The sequence below is a fragment of the Camellia sinensis genome, chromosome 15 (assembly GCF_055761805.1).
Source record: "Camellia sinensis isolate YWXY chromosome 15, ASM5576180v1, whole genome shotgun sequence".
NCBI lineage: Eukaryota > Viridiplantae > Streptophyta > Magnoliopsida > Ericales > Theaceae > Camellia > Camellia sinensis.
The window spans coordinates 123,956,021-123,976,891 of record NC_138975.1 but is presented as its reverse complement, the minus strand read 5'-3'; the positions used below and the strand labels follow the sequence as shown (position 1 = coordinate 123,976,891).

The 20,871-nt window shown below is 34.5% G+C and overlaps 1 protein-coding gene across 1 annotated transcript; it reads right to left on the bottom strand.

The window, feature by feature from the left end:
• Positions 1 to 17,918: 17,918 nt before the first annotated feature.
• Positions 17,919 to 20,473, bottom strand: LOC114295516 (uncharacterized). Its single transcript, XM_028239751.2, has 3 exons — positions 19,943 to 20,473; positions 19,252 to 19,322; positions 17,919 to 18,353 (listed from the first exon to the last, which is right to left on the bottom strand). The coding sequence occupies exons 1-3, from the start codon at positions 20,295 to 20,297 to the stop codon at positions 18,063 to 18,065; spliced, it is 717 nt and encodes a 238-aa protein (XP_028095552.2). The 5' UTR covers positions 20,298 to 20,473; the 3' UTR covers positions 17,919 to 18,062.
• Positions 20,474 to 20,871: the final 398 nt, after the last annotated feature.

The following is a 20,871-nucleotide window of genomic DNA, read 5'->3' as shown; positions in this document are numbered from 1 at the left end:
TTCAGTTGGCGGAGGTAGGTTAAAGTTTGACTAGGGGCCTAGGACTGGATGTGTGGTATATGCCCCAGATGGGCGTTGCATTTCAGCAATGTTCTCATCCTGCACGACAATTCCTTGGTTTATGGCCGTTATCATGGCCACAACTTCTTCTGGATTCTATGTCATCACGGGTCTGCTGAGTTGGGGAAATGGATGGTGTAATTTGAGAGCTGACTAACAAGGATTTCGACCAAGTTGTACTTGATGTATCTGAATTAGATTAGTCTAGACGGGTTTGACTGGATTGGGCTTTTTAGAATGGGCCTTTTGGCATTTGGATGGATCTTTTCTGAGTTGGCATTTGGGGATCAGATGGACTGGACCTGTGCTGAGTGGGGTTTTTTCTGGGATTGGATGGATTGGGCTTTTGCCGAGTGGGTTTTTTCTAGGATTGGATGGAGTATGATGGATTAAGGCTTTCTGGGTCAGATTGGGCTTGGCCTTTACTAAGTTAGGTACTGCTCCTTCTTTGGCTCAAACAAACCTAGCATTAAAAACAAATCCTCCATCAGAGCAGGGTACCGGGTATGCTAGTCAAAACAAAGCAAGATACAATATTTGGCCCTGGTTCTGGTTCTGGTTCTAATATTTTTCCACCATGTCAAACACAAACCCCTAAATTTTGACCCAAATTCTAATTCTAATATGACCCTTAAGTTTTGAAAAGAATCACCTCAAGATTAAGACTCTCCTAGGATTGCATCATACATACTTCCAAAGATTTCACATTTTGCACAAAAGGATTCAAAACACCCCTATGACAGGTTAGGGTTTCCTTGTCGTAATTTTGGCATGATCTACGGTTTTACTAATTCAAGCAAGCAGTTTCACAAAATCCTACATAAGGGTTAGTATCTTGTCCTATGTTGGAACAGTCACTATGGCTTTACTAAATGCAACTAAACCAAATGGTCAAAAGTGATACCTCGGCAAGATTACATAATATACTTCTCACACCTAACACCGAGAAGTGAAAGGAGGATCAAACAGTACGACGGTAATCTAGATCCAAGAGTTGTGTTTCTAACATGGAAGAGCCCATGACCGGCCAACCTTTTGGCAAGCTTTTTAGGCAAGCCGTCCAGGAATAGCAGATGGAAAATACAATGACTTAAAATAACAAATGCAAACGCAATGCAAAGAACATATATATGTAAATAAAACATCACATCATCAAGTTCAAGTCAAGTTCTCTCATTTCCCCAGCAGAGTCGCCATAAATTGTAGCTTATTTTTCGTGCTCCTTTCAGATATGATTAGCCCTATAGTTTGAACTCTCGTGGTTCTAAATCTGGTTTCACAAATGCAATGTGAAACGGATAAACACAAAAGAGTCCAAATGCGGCAAACCTTTTAGAAATCAAGTTTGAAAAAATGCCAAAAATGGACCGCTTTGCTAGATTTCAATGTCGCCACCTAAATATTTTTAGAAAATTTAGGAAACCCGTGACTCGTGCCAAAAGGCCATTAGCCCATCATCACCAAAGTGTCTTGACTCGGGAACTTAGGTATGAAAGAGAAAGGTCATGAATTGAGCATCCCACTCACTCGATCAAAGATCGGCCTCTACTAGTCATGATGTGATTCTTATTTACATTATATGCTCTTGTTCCGGTTGTTAGGCTAATTTTTACTAGGTGATGCACACAAGTATAGACCAATTCATAAAATTTGGAATGCTTTGATTTTATGTCTGTTTTGAAAAAATGTTTTGAATACATGTCACTTGAAAAATCGAGCTCGTATTTTCATTTAATCAAATTATTCCAACTTAAACGAAAAGCCTTCGTCCACGAGCATTCAAACAAGTATATCACTTAAGCACTTAGCCTCATGGAATATGCTAGATATGGCAACACAAACACACAATGCAATATGCTAAAGCAAGAAATGCTCACCTAGTACTCCAAGGCAAGCCAAATAAAACCAAAAAATTAGAAGAAATGAATGCTTCTAAACAACGCAATATGACTACTGCAACACACATATTATGTAAATAATGAGTTTAGCTACTAACATGGCATGTGATTCAATTCAAGGCATGCGATAAAGCACATATTCGATTAAGGAAGTTGAAATTGACATTGGTTAGTATTATGAGCCGAACCAGCATGTATGCAAAACGAGTGGATTCAAGTCATGGAAAAATGCTAAGTAAACATGATGCTCTATGCTACCATTGTAAGCAGGTAAATAAAAGGAAGAAGTAAATGGAGGTTAGAAGACATACAAAATTATTACATATTTTGCCCTCGTAAAAGAGGGTCCGAATAAATGTCCAAATTTGAGCTAGCTATTACAACACCAAATGAATGAATTAGCTAAACTAACTATTTATTACAAATTCGAATGAAAATAAATAAATAACAAGTTATCTAATTTATTACAACAAGGATATTATAACAATAATAATTACAACACTAATTACAACAATATAATATGAACAATAATAATACAACATTAATGTATATAAAAAACGCATAAGGATCGAATGCGTGTCAATGAAGGCCGTTTGCAGAAACTGCTCTGTCTACCTTCTGTGCAATAGCTCTGTTTCACCCTCAGCCACTGTCCTCTATTTCGGCCAAAAGTACTATGCTCACCAAACATTGGAGCCCGGCTGACCCCCAATGAGGCCCAACCGGTCCCAAATAGATCTGGTCGTGCCTTGTTTTGTTACAAGAAATATGATTTTGTGCTCTGAGGTAAAAACAGTGCATGCAGAGCAGCGTTAAGCTCTATTTGTACCTTCTGCTCTTTTCTATCATGAAGAAACTCAAGAGAAGAATGAATTCGGGTCCGAAACCATCAATAGGCACAAGTTGATTGCTTGATGATTTGGGACACGTTTGGACAAAAATGAATAAATGCAATGAAAGACGACCACCCCTTCCTCCTATCATGAAGGTTCAAAGAGGAAGATAGACACGCCTCAAGTTTTGTCAAAATATCATGGATTGATAAGTGACAATTCTCAAAGTGATGAACTCGGCATAACGTCCAGCCGAATCCAATCAATTCTAAACATTTTCTTTAGGTTAGTTTCATTAATTTTAAGCTAATTTGACTTACCTTTTCCATTACTTAATCCTTTTGTCCGAAGTGATGTTTAAGTCCACTAAATGAGAAGAAATGTCAAACGAGAAGTGATCCATAGCATGAAAGAGAGACTACACATTGATGATGAACCTCCGTAGAGATTAAGCCATTGAGCATAGGTCTCTTTCTTATGCCTTAAATAACAATCAATCACTTGAAATGACTCTCAAACGAAGAAAAATCAAGAAGGGAGGGAGAGTGCAAAAGTGATTATGCAAGATTGATTATTAGAATGGACTTTTCACATAGAAACTAAGCAAAGAAAGCAATTAACTCAAATGACTCGGTGTATAGGCTTAAACAACTGAAGCCATGAAGACTTACAACACAACAAGCAAAGCATGCAAAGCATAAACTATTTAGATGAATTAAAATAGCCCTAACATAGCCCATAACATACAAAAAATAGTAGCTAAAATGATGTTAAAAAAGCACAAAACAAAGCCAAAAGCAAGGAAATTCAAAACTAGTAAACAAGACTAAGGAGGGGTGGCTAACCCCTCCACTTTTGAGACTTCTAAACTAATTTTTTCAACCTTTTTAAACTCTAAAAATCAGTTTGTAACCCAAGAAAAATAGTGGTCAAACAAAGGGAATGAGCTATGAAATAAGGTGTAAGAAAGGGTATTAACCCTTTCTACCTTTGGTAGCTATTCAACCCCAAGTTCCAACACTTAGAATGGATCCAAAACAGTAGGGAAACACAAGAAAAAAGATTAAAATGAAAGCGAGAAAAAAGTTGACAAGCTTATACCACTTGAAAAAGAGGATGTTTGTAGTTAAACAAACTTGATTCTAAACACCCTCAAGTTTTAGAAATTTTGTTTGAAATCTCAACAAGAAGGTTCAAGAGCAAGCTCTAACGGTGTATGTATTGTGTATATATTGTTCAAGAATGTTTGAAGATCAAAGGAATCAAGGAGGATGGTTTTAGCTCTCAATCTCCCTTAAAGCCTTTAGGAAAATCTTCTAACCTTTAATTCTAAATGCAAGGGATTTATTTATAGAATTTGAGCCAAATTGATCAAAAATATCTTCAAAAAACAACAACTAGCGAATTCCCGCCAGCTGTCCTGTTTGGCGCTAATAAGACTCAGTCGGGCCCCAAAACCCACAGTCGGACCCAAAAAACCTATTGTCAGGTGCAATAATGCAAGGGCAGGTCTAAAAAGTCACTCTGGAGAAGTTTTCATTGAAACCCAGCCGAGTCTAAACAAGCCACGGTGTAGACACCCCATTTTTGACCGTCCTCAAGACTTGGATGTCCTTATAGGTACATCCAGTGACAGGTGTGATTGCTCGTCAAGCGCTCAAACTTCGCGGCGGAACACCCCAGGTTTGAGCTTTCCAAACCCTATATCCATTCTTTCTCATTTTTGGACCATGTCTTGGTCCTTCCAGATTGTTGTTTGTGGTGCACTATCGACCATGATTAGGCTCTGCCGGCTATTGATGAGGCCTGTCGGCCATCAATGAAGCACTATCGGCCACCACTGATGGCCAGCCGGCCACCAATGCTTCAGTAGATGTTTTTGCATATATTTTGACAATTGTTTGCACAGATGAGCCATCTGCTTGCATGTGGATGGCTGGATCTCTTCAAGGAGCTTTTGTATCTTCTATATATAGAGCTCATCTATATGCATGCAAGGGGTTACAAAAATTGGCTGAGCTAGAATTATCTCTCTCTCTCTCTAGAATCCTCTCTCTCTATATATTTTGTGCTTGAAAGTGTGCTTTCTCTACACATTTGCACTAGCACCCTTAGCCAAACACCTTCACCTTAGAGTTGAGGATCTTGGAGGCCTCGTTTGAGCTCTTTGGAGTGGTTTTCGCTCAGATGTTTGGTTGTTTGCTTGCTGTTTTGTTGCTATGCTTCAAGGGTAAGGATTTACTCCTTTTAAGCTTTGTTCTAGTTCATTGCTTTGCCACCTTTGTATGCAACTTTGAAGCTGGTTTTAGCTCTAAAAATTTCTGCTTTTAAGGTCTTTAAATGTTGGTTTCAGCTTTGTTTGGTTAGGGGGTAGTTCCCTCTTTTTGCTCTTTGGCTTCTAAAGCCTTTTGAGCTACCTTTCTAAGCTTTTGTAACATCCTTTGTTTGGCCTTTCTACCACTAAAACTCAAAGGTTTTTCCGTGGTATAAATTTGGTTTTGAGGACCAAAATAGGAGGGGGTGGTCCCCCCCTCCTTTTATCTTGTTTCCATGTGTTGATGGCCTACTAGTTGAGCATGTTTTTCTACCATCTCATGGCTTGATCTCAGCATGTCTTTGGCCTTATTTTAACATGTTATAACTCTGTTTTTGGCTAGTTTGGTCACCTCTTGCTTGTTTCTTATACTTGTAGTGTAATCATGCTTACTAGCTTAGCTTGCTTAATGAGTTAGCCTATCATGTTGGCTTGTGTTAGCTCCATTCCAGCATGTTTTTGCTTATGTTTAGTCATGTTTTAACTCTATTTTGAGTGGACTTAAGCATATGAGGCTTGCTTTGTATAGCTATAGTGTAAATGGCCTTGACTAGCTTGGAGTTTCAAGGTCTTTAACATGCCATGCATGAGATGTTTGTATGTTATAGCATCCTTTAGCACATGATTTCAATGCATATATCTCTGTCATATTCTCACATACTTCACTTCTTCATTGCTTTTGAGGGTGGTGTATTATGCCTTACTTGTGGGCTAACATGTGTGCATGTTCTTTTAGTCTTTTGAGCTTCTATCTCAGCATGTTTAGACCATTATTTTGGCATGTTTGAGGTCTGTTTAGGGCTGGTTTGGCCATTTGAATTTGGTGTTGCATGGTTCTAGTGCAAAGCTCTTCACTAGTTTTAATGCTTAAGTCTTCTAACATGTTGTACATGAGTTGTTTGCATGTTAGAATCTTGTTTTTATGCCATATCAGCACTGAAATATCTGCCATCTCCCTCATTTCTTCACTTTTGATTTGTTTTGAGGGTTGGTTGGTCCTAAAGTTGTGTTTAAGCTTGAGATTAAGGCTTATGCTTAAATGTCTTTAACTCTCTTTTGAGGGTTCCTCCTAGTCAAAGGCATGGTCTCTCTCATGTCTTAAGTCATCTTTTGATTGACCTCTCTCTCATTAGAGGACTTTCACATTTGGACAAATCAAGTAATGAATGGCTTGGTAATCTTAAAATGTGTAAACAAGAATTGAATCAAGTAAAACATGCCAAGATATTGATGCGTTCATTGCATTGTGTTCAATCGGATGTTATATTGAACACAAGGTGGATTGGTCCATTTCATACTTAAAGTGATGAAAATGAGCCAATCCTCTTTGTCTCCATTTCCTTTGATCGTCCATGATAAGGTAGTGGTCTAGAGTCTTGTATTTGTGTGCATTTATTGAATGTGTACAAGTTGGATCTTTGGCCATCATGCATTCAAAGTGCTTGATTGATGGTTTTGGATCCAATGGTGCCTCTCCCTTGATGTTTTGAGATGATAAGGAGTGGCACAGTACACACATACCCTTGGGAGACCCTCCATTTTCCTCTGTTTGAGCTCTGTTGCAGAATGGTGATGTAGCACATCAATGGCCGACAGTGCCTCACAGATGGCCGGCACTACTTCATCCTTAGCTGATAGTGCACATCCTTGGCCGACAGATGGCCGGCAGTAAGCTCCCATGGCTGGCAGGCCACTGGTGCATTCCTCAACTTTGGTTTGGTAAAATGGTGCAGAAAGTTCTTGGAGACACCCTATAAACAAAGCCTCTCAAGAGCAAACCGGAAGGCTTTTCGGGGCGAGAAACCAAATGCATGCATCTTCTAACTTCCAAGTAGAGCTGAGGCAGTGGAGTTAGCATTTTACATGTTTAGTTAGTATACATTGGTTTTATAATTTATTTAATTTGTTAATTAGTTAAGTGTTGTAATAATTAGTAAGTAGTTTACTAGTTATTCAATTTGTTGTGTAATAATTAGTCTAATTAGCTTAATTAGATTAGTTGGTTAGCTTAGCTTAGTGTAGCTTAACTTAGCTTATTTATTCGGACCCTCCTTTGCGAGGGCGTATTGTTGTAATAAGCATACGTGTGTGTGTGCATGTCTTCCAACCCCACGTCTTTCTCCCTTTTATTTAACTGCTTTCGATGGTTAGTCTTAGGGCACGTTTTAATTAGCATACCTTATGCTTGCATGTTTTGCATCATTCATTTGTTTTGCATGCACCGGGCTCAGCGCATCACTCAAGCTGCATCGTATTTCAATACCTCTTTGAATACATGTATCAAATCATTGCATTCATATACCATCTTAGATAGCCGAGCCTATTTAGTTGCATTATTGCATGTGTTGCATTAGGCATCTTGTATAGTTAGGATCATGCATTGTTTCTAATTAGCTTTTGTTTTGGTTCGGAGTACACTGTAAGTGTTACGCTTTCGCATACTTGCATGAGTGTGAGTGTTGCCATGATAGCATGCTTGCCATGAGGCTATTTGCCTAAATGCTTAACTGTATGAAAGCCTGTGGGTGAAGGCTTGATTGCTTAAATTGGAACAACTCGATGATTGTAAGTTTTAAGCCCACTTTGCGAAGTGGCAAAATCATGTTTTCAAGCCCACTTGAGGGTGGCAATCCGCGCTTTAGCCTACTTGCGAGTAGCTTTTTCAAACCATTTTCAAAAACAAACATGAGTTGTTTTGTTCCAATTCTCGTGATTTAGTTTATACTTGTATGTTGTGCGCATCACATAGTAAAGTTAGCCAATAAATTGGAATAAGAACACATGTGTTCATAAAATAGCATATCATGCTTAATAGAGGCCAGCGGGGGTGCTCATTTCAGGACCTTCCCCTCTCATACCCAAGTTCCCGAGCCGAGGCAACTTTGGTGATGATGGACACGTGGCCTTTGGCACAAGTCAGGGTTTCCTAAATTTTTCAAAAATAAAATATTTAGGTGGCGACTCTATAATCTGGTAAAACAGTCCATGTTTGGCTCTTTTTTATTCAAAATTGATTTTCCAAAACGATTTGTCGGATTTGGACTCTTTGGTGTTTATCAGTCTCACATTGCACTTTATGAGATTAGATTCAGAACCGTGACAGGAGTCTGAACTATAGTAAGACCAATTTGCGCCTCTCCGAAAAGGGGGCGCGCGAAGAAAGTCGGGTCTACACATAGCCGGATCTAAACAAACTCGACCGGGTCCAAAAATCTGCACTTTAGGCCCAACTTCAAACGGGTATATATCCCTCATCCAGACTCAATTTTAGGTGATTCTTAAGTCTAAATTGAAGCCCCAGAAGTCTAATTTCCAATGGTAGTAGCCTTACATCTAAATTCTAAGTCTCCAAAGAGATATTCATAATTTAGTGAAGGTTGCTCACTTCTTTCTTAACAGTTTGATGCTCAACCTTTCCTCGAACTAGTTTTCTTCCGTCCCCTCCTATTTCCTTCAACTCCAAACCTATAAATAAGATGTTTTAAAATATTTTTGAAAGAGGTCCCCTCTCTTTCATTTATTTCCACTTTGTCCTTACTCAGTTTATCGAAAAGTATAATATTTTAATCAAAATGTGAGCCTCGGAACATCGTAGAAATATTTGAAAAAATATTTTGAAAAAAGGGGTTTTAAGGTCTAAAATAGCTTGGCCAAATTGGGATGTAAGGTTTGGAATTAGAGCTTGGATCCAAATTTCTTCACTGAGAATTCAAAAGATTGCACAGTGTAACTTTCATCATCGGATGTTTGGAATAAAGCGCCCAAGTCTTAAGCGTGGTCAAAAATGGGGTGTCTACAGAAACAAATATGGCAAGAGGAGTATCATCATGTTTCAACTAGATGCAGTAAAGTGTATGGAGAATAAAATTGACTTGAAAGTGCAGGGAATTAGCAATTACTAGTTAAATTTGCGACCTAGGCTCACTTGATATCTCCATGACATCCTTTTATGATCTAGTGAACATTAGTTAGTCATAAGTCATTTCCTAGTTGGGCCTAAATCTTTACACTTGTCTTTGAAAACTCAAACATTAGGATGATTGGAATTAGTTTATAACATTGGTCATAAATCGATTGTACTTAATCACATTATTGAGAATATGACATGGATGGTTTGAGTAGGCCTTCTTGGGCCCACTCGCTTGTGGCATCTTGCTCTCATGTGAATGTGTAACTTTGTTCACAATGGTTGCGCACAAGTAAGTAGGAAAGCCGCAGAAGGGCATCTGTATTGGCACATTTAGTCCACTATGATATTTGTGACTAGATATGTGTAAGGGTATGATAGCTAGCCCCAATCTTGACACATTTATAGATTACGATACGCATCTTAGTCAAAACTATTTGATCTCCCATAAGTCAAAAGTTTTGAGATGATTTTTGACATTGCACATATGAAATCGAGATCTGTTAGATAAGAGCTTTCATGCTTTTAGTTTTAACCGAGATGGCAAGTATCTATTTGAGTTATTTTTTAAAAAACTCTTTGAAGAGAAAGAGATGCTTAGAAAATTGATTATTCCTAGTACTCAGCAACACAATGGTGTAGTAGAGATAAAGAATTAAGTATTGTTTATGTTAGGTGAATGTTGGTGCAATATGTTTGCCAATTGGGAATTGCACTTTAGTTTGTTGCCTATGTCCCTAAGTGCCTTCTATATCAGATTTTACACTCTATTTGAGTAATGGGTTAGTGGAGAGCCATTTGTGGGTGATCTGTAACCATAAAGCAGCTTATCTTTATTTTACTTCTCATTTGGTTGCGAAGTTAAGACCTAGAGTTCAATAGTGCACTATTGTATGCTGTCTTGTAAACGCTTAGGGTCATGTGGCACATTATTGTATGCTGTCATGTAAACCCTCTAGGTCATGTGCTTATAGGTGAGTAGTTTTGCGAGAGTGTAACTAAGTCACATAAATTTTTCTTAGTAAAGGTGACGTTAATAGAGTTTTGGAACTCTATAAGATAGAGAATTCTAAGTATGACGCTTTATGTAGCCTAGTTGAGAATGAAAAGAAATGTCCAATATCCTATGGATAGTGGAAACGATGTGTCTACTAGTGGATTACTCCATTAGAGAAGAATATTGTACATTCTTAGTTGCGTGGTAGCGAATGTGAAAATTTTCCACGTCATCACTGGGTGATTGAGAGGGAAACATTCATGATTGCTCCGCAAGATAATAATGAGCCTAGAATAATGCCAAAGGCTCTAGTCCCCTATTTTAAAAAAGTGGATCAATGTTTCGTATTTTAAGAAAAAGTTTGTGAGAATTAACCATTTCTAGGATTTGGTTGACTTTCCACTATGACGCAAAACTGTTCTAAAGTTATGTGCGATTTGGATAGTCATTTTTTGAGGCATAAGGCTCGCTAGATACCGAAAAATTGCACCATTGAGGAAGGTGTAGACCATGAGAAGACTTCCTCTTAGGGAGTGAGGTTACTTCGACTTAGGCTATGATTGACATGAGTTCAAAACTTTACTTTGTGGCATTGTGACCCAACTTCTCATTAGAGAATTGGATAAGTAGATCCATAGGGATTTACCTTATGCTTTTATGGCGAAAAGTTAAGAGTGCAAAAAGATTGCTAGTTCAATAAATCGTTTACGGCCTAAAACAGTTATTCAAATAGTGGTTCTTAGATTTCATCGAGTCATGATAGGCCAATGATGGTCAATGAAGACCACTGAGGCATGATCAATTGTCCAAAAGAAGTTTTTCCTTACTTAGTCATTATGAGCCAGGAATTTATAAGGTTGTCGCCACCTTGGGTTATTAGTCCTCTATTTTAGACATGATGGACATGGGTGATGTAATTTATGTGCTAGGATGTACGATCCTTAGGAATTGCGCTAGGAGAATTCTTGGTTTGTCTTTGATGACTTACATAAGAAATATCCTAGAATGATTCTAGATGCAAAATTGCAAAACCCATTGACTTATCTATCAGTAAAAACTAGAGCCTCAGCTATTGAGTGAATCCCCAGATTGTCTCTAGGAGAAACAGATGACTTATATTCCTTCATTTTATTTATTTAATTTTTTTTTTTTTTTTTTTTTGGTTTTGGGAGCCTAAAGTATGCTATGTGGGTGTATTCGACATGATGAGTGTTATCTTTTGCAAATAGTCAACTGAGTAGTTTAGACCTTGACCTTACTCATTAGACTGTGGATAGGATGCTTTACTGGTAATATACAAATTTGCCCTTTGTAAGAACGTAAATTAGTCGCTAAAATATATTTAGAAAGGTAATTGCTCAAGAGGTAGTGATCTTGAACCACTTGATGTGAAGCGCACATGGTGGATTTTGTTGTATATGCTTATCGCAAGAGGTGCTGATAGGGCTTATCGCAAAAATGTGATTGGGTTTTTTCAATCGATCACTTATTTTTGTGAGATTATAAGATATTGATGCTATTATGATTTGTGGCATAATGATTAGCAGATTATGATATCAACAGGAAAGATTAGCTCACTTACACGAGCAATCGCCCTTAGCACTTGGGAGAAAGTAAGGATGAGACTTTATTTTATTTTGAGCTAAGAGAGGCTTAAATTATCCACTATGTATGTCACCTTGGTTGCAACCAAGATGAGGTCGTGTTAAAGACCAAACATGGATGTTAATACCCACTTTCCATGTTGTGCTTGTTATGATTAGCCAGATGCGAGATCTCATTTGGCGCCTAGAAGGAGAGCAAATAGAGAATTCGGGTTAGGCACTAGAAAGCAACTAGACTAAGTTCTATACAGTGTATTGAGTATGATGTCACTATTTGGATGAGTTACTCTACCGTAGCATGCATTCATACTACATGTGCTTGGCAATGAAGTAATGAGGTGAGAGAATGGATCCCTATTTCCTCACCCTGTGAGTCTTACGTGTCATTATTGATATGACTTTCATTATTATGTACCCTTTTGTGACCTTTGACGATGTCATAAGATAAGGGGTTGATATTCTGCTACTTTGGTATGTTGCTTGTGGTCATGTATGATTCAGCCTTAAGGGATATCACTGGGAAAGCGGTCAATCCTAAACTAAATAGCATAATGGCGAAGGAAAGCTCATCTAATATTACACCACTGTTATATAGTCACTATCGGCAACTCACATCGCTCTGTATAAGAGGCGGATTGAGTGTGAATATATTGCAAGAATTGAGGGGGTTAAACATACTCTTTTAAGGGGTTAGAGATGTTTTTAAGACTGGTGTAATTAGATGGGTTTGGGGTATATGAGACATTTTTTTATTTTATTTTTGGGTTGATGTCTCTACGTTGGCTCGTTTTTGAGTTTCTGGCATAAAGCTCCCACATGCAGGTGTTCTCAGTGGTCACACGGTCCATTGGCTAGTATGATCATGTTTGATGGATAGATTGAGATAAAGGAAGCACGGTGTCATACCAGCGCATGTTCGATTGGGAGATGTTAGAAATTTGGTCGAGTTTAGAACCCATACTCGACTGGGTTGCCATGATGGCATGACCCATGACTTATTGAGAGACCCTTATTAAGAGAGATTCATTTTGAATCAACTTATCCTAAGGATAAGTGCATATAACCCATAGAGTTGTGGGTAGTTATAACTCTCCCACATAATATACGTATTATGTTTGGGAGAGTAAGAATTTAACCGTACGAGTAATCCGCTAGTCTCTCTCTCTCTCTCTCTCTCTCCCCCAATCTCTCTCTTCCTTTTCTCTCTCATTGGAAACACAAAACTATACCTTTGTACTGTGAATAGTGTGGGTAATTCTCTAGTAGTTCTACTCTAATGCTAGGAATTATTCGAAGACATCATTGGAGGAATGTGATTCACCCACATGATCCATAGATTCGGTTTAAGTGTAAAAAGTATGTCCAAATCCGTTTATTTTCACGGTGTATTATTTCATATTTTTCCTACAATGGGAATATATATTAATTTTAGTTTTCTGACTCTTGGTTGTTGATTTTATGTTAAAGTTGTTGACAAACATAAATAGATAGTTTATTTTGTAAGGTTGCAATACATCATCAAAAATTGAAAATCAATGGTCAAATTGGTGATGTTCTACATCCTTAATCTCTTGGCACACTTTCTAGTTTATTTTGTAAGGTTGCAATACATCATCGAAATTGAAAATCAATGGTCAAATTGGTGATGTTCTATATCCTTAATGTCTTGGCACACTTCTCGTGACCACTGAACATGTTCTATGCTGCTTAGTCCTTGGGGATTTATCTTATTGCAATAATTGCCCATTTTACACTAAAGATGGTCTTGGTTTGACAAAAGGTTTCCAAAATTCTTCATTGCTAATTCTTGAATTACATAGTGAAGTCAATAACTTTATGTGAACTTCTAAATAGTGAAGTCAAATTTCTTCTTGTTGTTTCTTTTTGGTTTAATCTATGCTAGGACAAAGATTATGTTAATCATATTCATATTTCAAATTCTTTGGTTTATTCATTAATCTGATTGGATTGGGTGACCATTTTCTTGTCTATTTATTTGTGCAAATTACGAATTGGCATCTATATTAATTTTTGACAATTTCTTTTGAAATAGTTTTATTTTTTTATTTCAAGTTAAACTGCATTAAATTTTCAAGTCACATGTATATGTTTTTGCAGGTTTTGTTGAGGGAGTAGTAGATATAATCGAGCGGTAATGTTTGGGAGCCAAACTGAGATTATGTTACTCTTTCTTCTTCTTTTTTTCATTTTTATTTATTTATTTATTGTTATTATTATTATTTTTTTTTTTTTTGAGGTCTTGAATCTTTTAGTACAATATATTTTAAGGATGGATGATGATTGTTTTGCATGTATGAAAGTTTATATTTTGTTTGCATACTTATATGTGAACAGGAAATATTTCTATTATAAGTTTAAATTAATTTGTTATTTTTGTTATTTTTATTAAAAAAATTGTTAGGTGCTTGCAATTGTTTTTTTTTTTTTTTTGTAGCAAACGTATATATGATTTTATTATAAAAATAATGATTTGCGACGGTAAAAAAAATAGTCGTTAAAAGTGTTTTTGATTTTTTTTTTCTTTTTTTTTTGCGATGGCAAAATAGCCGTTGCAAATAGTTTGTAACCGCTATTCTGCGGTCACAAAAAGTATTTGTCACCCCTACATTAGCATCCCTAATTTGCGATTGCATAGACCATTGCAAAAGATCTTTTGTGAATGTATTTTCATCATTTACGATGGCTTGTGGTGATCACAAAAAACTTTTTTTTTTTAGTAGTGAACTCTAAAGTAGCATTTGCTTACAATACTATCTTGCGAAAAACAAACCATTTTACAGTTTTTTAAAAAAAATATTTTTGACAAAAGTTGGTTTTTGAAGCAGTATGCCATTATAGAAAAAACAAAAATGTCTTTTTAATTTTTTTTAATTGGTATATTAAAGCGAGGGAAGTTGTAAGAGTTATTTAGGGCTTTTATATCCTTCTTGCTATCAGTAAGCACCAAAATTCTAACTATGTGGGTTGGAGGGCATACCACTACTGTGGCACAAGGCCAATGACAGTATGATTTAATTCAACAAGTAGAAAATTGTCATTATTTTATATTTATATTTCATGTTTATACAGGGGCGGAGTCAGGATTCCTCCTGTGAGGGGGCCAAATCATCAAAGAGAAAGCATAGGATAAATCTACTGAGCTGTCGATAGATCCATTTGGAGTTTTATTTGATTAAATCATTATTAAATATTACGCAATAAAGGCTAATTGGACCAATAAAATTATGAGTGATTAGTCTTAATTAAATATTATTTGTATGAATTTTATGGTTAAGGAAGTCAAATGTAAAAATTTATAAATAATCGATAAGGTAAAATTTGCTAATAGTTAAAAAATCGCAATATAATTAATCTATTATACAATATCTTTAGGTACATAACGTTTTACAAGTGATTCCATTAAATAAATTATATTCCTTTTAACATGGGCCGGATTAAAAAATTTCAATAATGTTAGAATGATCGTCTTTTTTTTTCTTATTACAATTTGTTTATTTCCTTAACTACTCATATTTGATACAAATATAGCATTTGATTTGTTGACAAATGAGAGGATAACCACTACATAATACAAAAATATGATCGCAATAATATTATTGTAAATGTTTCTTTGACAGGTAATTCTATTACATTGTGGACTTGACAATTTTTTATTTTTTATTTTTTTTTAAAATATTAGATTGAAGTTGAGAGGGCTATTATGTAATATACAAAAACAAAAAACAAAAAAATGACAAAAACATACATATAAAATGAAGATTTTAAAAAAGTTGGAGAGGCCAGGACCCCTGCCTCCTCCCCTGTGTTTTTATATATTGACCTTAGAATTTGGATTGTTTGAATTGCAATAGTCATTGTTGCAAAATTAATTATGTTGATAAAATTTAAAAATTATAGATATTGAACTCAAATTGTCCTGATTGTCCAAATTTCACCACTAGTTGTTAAATGTTGTTATGGTAAAGTCCCATAATTGGTGTAGGACTTTGTTGTGTGGGCAAGATATTGTGTGGGTAAGATATCATGACAGTGTTGATGGTTAATTTAATCAGGTTCATGAATAAGCATGAAGAAATAGGTACCAACATAAATAAGACTCGTTCGGAAGGCTTGTTCAGACTGTAGAAACTTAGTTTGATACGTGTAAGTTGGCTAAAAATACCTTACATAATACCAAAAAACAAAAAAAACTACACACGAGTCTTCCTGGATGAATGAGAATTAAGAACCTACATAGATTGTACCAAAACACTACTTTTTTTTCTTCTTTATTTTTTCACTTTTGCTCATTAGATTAGATTATACTTGATTAGTGAGAGATTAAAGCTCTAGATTCTCATGAATTGTTTCAATTTGTTAAATTTCTTAAAGAAAACAATATTATACTTCACTCACTTAGGACAAATTTTCCGTGATATGATAGTAACCAATTATTGTCACTCAGATCAATGTTTTACTATGCCAAAAAGACAAATTTTTAGTGATATGATAGTACCCATTTTTGTCCTTCAGGCAAACCTCGTAATAAATAGAATGTGATTGCGTACATCTTGCATTTTTAGATCTTGTACATTTGTGGATCTCACTGTTAGAAATGGGTTGATTTATGTCTTGTTTGAGAATTTATATTTTTAATTAAAAAAAGTAAAAAAATCAGTATAAAAGTTAATTTATTATTTTTATTTTTTTATATATCTTTTTATAAAAATTAAAAAATATATTAAAAAACAATTTCCAAATGACCCCTTAAATAGAATCTCCAGAATTAAATAAAAAACAAAATAAATGCATATGAATGTAAAAATTTACTTGATTTACTTCAAAATTAGGATTACGATGGTTACTGTAATTTTTATTGTTATAAAATTATAAGATATAAAGATAGTCGCCGTCCGCTCAACAATAAATAATAAAAATTAAAGTAACATGATATAAGTGCAAAAATAACAAATTAGTTAGTGATTAATATTTATCAAAATTCACAAATCCTAACAAGAGCTTGGTGTAGCGCATTTTTTTCTCCCCTTTGTGTTTACATGTGACTTTTCTTCAAATTTATCAATATAGTACGTTTTTGTGTTTCCCCGTTTTGACACAATGATGTGTCATTTTATGATCTTTTCATTTGAAATTAAGACATTTATTACATTGTTTATAAATCTAAAAATATTATTGTTACATCATTTTAGGTGAGATTTTTATATATTAAATTTTTTTTTTTATAAAAATTCTTAATCAAGTTTGGATGCCGGATTTATAAAATTTTAAAAAAAAAAAGTAGGAAAAGAATATTAGTCAAAAACTCCACTTTTTTTGTATAGTAACTTATAAAAATATATTATACAAGTTTTTTTTTTTTTTCTTGCATTTTTTTTTTCTTGACAAATCTAAGATTAAAATATATCAATTTTTGCATTGTTAGAACAATTATTGATTTTTATAAATCTATTCTCTCTAGGAATTTGAAATAACTAGGCTTCCAAATCATTTTCATCAAGCCAACTTTTATACATTTCTTTATATATATATATATATATATATATTATTATTATTATTATATGCTTCTGAAATAATAAAAAGTCAAAAAAATAATTTTTAATTGAGTTGTCAAAACAAGCCAGTGTAGGTTATTACACAAGCCACAAAAAAATCAGTGTGTATGGTTTTAATTTTCTGAATTCAGTTTTTTGAAAATTAAGTTTTTTGTTTTTTATTTTTTTTAGTGAATATTTTTAATATTTTAAGCATTTTTTTTACTTTTTTAGATGCATCTTACTTAGATGTATTAAAAAAGTAAAATATTTATAAAAAAAATATTTTAAAAAATTAATAAATACACAAAAATACGAAAAATATAGAGATTTTTTTATATTTTTTTATATTTTTGGTATTTAGTGAATTTTTTAAAGATTTTTTTTACAAAAATTATACTTTTTAAGTATATTTATAATAGATGTGTCTAAAAATTAAAAACATTAGTTAAAATATTTTTAAAAATTAGTAAAAAAAGAAATACGAAAAACAAGAAAGTAAAATTTTCTAAAAAGTGTTTTCAAAAACTGGAAACAAACATGTTTTAGAACAATTGAGGCATTTCCTTAGACCACAGAATAACTTATCGTCTTCGACATCCTCTGTCATGACAGGTTATTTCACTTGTCTTTAACCAACCAAGTCCACCCTTCACTTTCTAGAAACATTACAATCACAACCACATTTTCAATGCACCAAAGGACCTAAGAATTGAAAAATATTAAATAATTCCAAAATATCATACAACGTTATTTTTGTGGCCAAAAATGAAAAATTACATTTCTCAATTAGATAATACAGATGGGCTATCATTGTTTCAATTATCAGTAAATAATGTCACATGATATTCTGAAAACGATACTACTGAACAATCGATATTTTGAACATTTTTTCAACTAAGCCAAAAGCCAGAAGTTTTTATGGCGCTTGGTGGTGATCAAATATCCTCCACAATTCCTGCTCTTCCTCCTTACTGCAATTGTCATGCAGCTAGCATTTTGGATGCAGTCTTCCACCACCTTACCCCGGCTCCTTTTCTGGCCGGTGGTCCACATCCGCCGTAGCCGCCTCACCATCGATCTCTTTTTTTGCCCCAAAACTAGCAGTGACGCTTTCTGCTGCTTTGCCTCTTCTACTATTGTTGGACCCTTTTCTTTTCCTTCCACCATTGATGTCTCAACATGAACCTAATTGATCCAATACATCAAATTAATGGAAGCTAAGAACATCTCTAATGGGAGGTAGTAAATACGGATAGCAAACATGGTGAAAAAATGTCACACATAATTCATATAACAAATTCAGTCCGTGTTATTAACATCAAATGAATAAAATGGTGACTTTACAACTTGAATTAAAATGCAAAGCGTTAATTGTCACAATTAGAAATAATAGAATGTAATGAATGTCTCCAATGGATATGGAATTGTTATTTTAAATATAAAAAATATAAAAAAAAAAATTAATTTTGTTGTGTTCACCGCCGGAGTGAGTTTTTGATTAACCATATGGCACAACAATTGTACTATGTTGTGTGGTTTGTCGTTTCATTAGGAGATGATCTAATATTCTTTTTTTTTTTAATATGAAATAAATTAAAATTATTTGCTTCACATAAGCAGAATAAAAAGACAAAAATATTAAGAATAAAATTTATTGATGTATTTCATGTATATTGCATTTTGTTTACATCAATAAAATTTATTTTTTGCTGATTAAAAAAAAAGTTTACTTTCCATGAAAATAGCAAGAATAACAACAAATGAAAATATTTCCGACGACTCTATAGTGTTAACGTGTACAATGTTAAATATTTTGATGTAATTTAATTTTGTGTATTTACTTTCGATCTATGGTTGGCATTAAATTCCTAGATATATATATATATAAATGCAATGTACTTAAGTCATGTCTTGTTGTTTTATTACAAGTTACTAGTCTGCATGTGATGAGTTACTCCATTAGTTGAAGCAATAAGTTAATAGAGGTCCAAATTTTCCGAATTTGCAGTGATATCACAAGATTAGAAATGGGGGAAGATGAAATAGTGAAATTGAAATTGAAATTTTACTAAATTGTACTTACCCCAGGCCTTCTCATTTCACACATATCTTTCATAGAGGAAAGAAGCTCATGGGCCTTTTGGCTATTTGACTCTGCAAATGCAATCAAAAAATATATTTAGCATTATATTGCATCTTTTATTCATTGAATTTATTTTTTATTTGGTAACTAAAGTATATCCAAGGTTATGGTTTATTTGATGCAATTTTTATTAAGTAAGAAGATAATAATTAAAAATCAAAAACTAAAATATCTCTCCTCCAACTTTAAAAAAACTTGTTTCAGTTATTTATGTCTTATATATAAATTATAGATAAAAATTGTACAAAACACTAAACGCCCAAAATAAAAAGAAAAAAGTTATCAATAACCCCTATAACGTACACCAAATTAACAGGGCCTCTGTCCCAATTACTCTAAAGAAATATGCAATTATCATTCCACACACAAGATCTTAGGGTGGTTCAAAAAGGTTCAGACATTTTTGAAAGCTTAAAATTGATTATCAAAAAACAAAAGTCAAAAATGTATTTTTTCTAACTTCCATATATTCAAATTTTTTCAAGTTGTGAAAATTATTTCTACCTAAAGTAAAAAATAAACTAAACATTTTAACACAAACTCTCAAAATACTAAATAAATAAACAATCTTAAACAATTCATATAAGTTGCACCACACAATCTAGTTAATTAAAGAGAAACTAAGACACACCTTGTTTGGAAGGCTTGGAAACATGAAGAAGGACAATGGTGTCCTGACTTTGAACAGTATGAGAAAGTGCCCATTGAAGAGCACCCTTGGCATCAAGGCCAGAATCAATCACAACCATGACTCTGTTTCCGGCTTCGGACTCCGAATTCAACATGTCACCAACACCACCATTTGGATTGAAGTTCATTTCAATGCTGTTGTTGCTTGAACACCGCTCTGCTTTGTCTTCGGTGTATATTATTGAGCTATAGCTTTGCCTGTATTGTTGTTGAGTCTGTGTACAGACCCTCACTCGAGCCGTATTGCCACCACGGCTCATGCAGAAACTAGGCAATCTCATTCCTGCTCCAACCATCTCAGTTATCAATCTAGCTTTAGATATATGAAGAAGGAAAACAAGTACATATATATATATATATATAGAGAGAGAGAGAGAGAGAGAGTTGGAAGAGGAGAGAGAGGGGGAGGGGAGAATGATAATTAGGTGGTGGGTGTTGATGAGTAAAAAATTCTAAGTGATTGAGGATGCCAAAGTTGGATGTGTTGACTTCACAAGTTCTTGGTTGGGAAAAGGTCATGCAAATCGCTTTGCGGTTTGTTTCTAATGTTTTTCCATTGATGTGGGGACTCTTCAACGTGCCCACCAGTCTTGGTGCTCAGCCGGACTCAATTAAATACACCCTTCCTCTCCTTGGCAATACACACTTGTGCCCTTTTTCATACACTAGCGGCAGGTGCAAATGTAATGTGTGTAAATAGGGTAATTATTCAATAATTTTGGAGTATGGACACGTGATATTTTATAATATTATGATTGGTAGAGAAGGTAGGCAGGTAGGTTATTATGTTGGGTGATTAAGAAACATGAGGAGACATTGAATGATCATTAGTTAGGGAGTACAGACTCATGATACTTTAGGAATATTGAA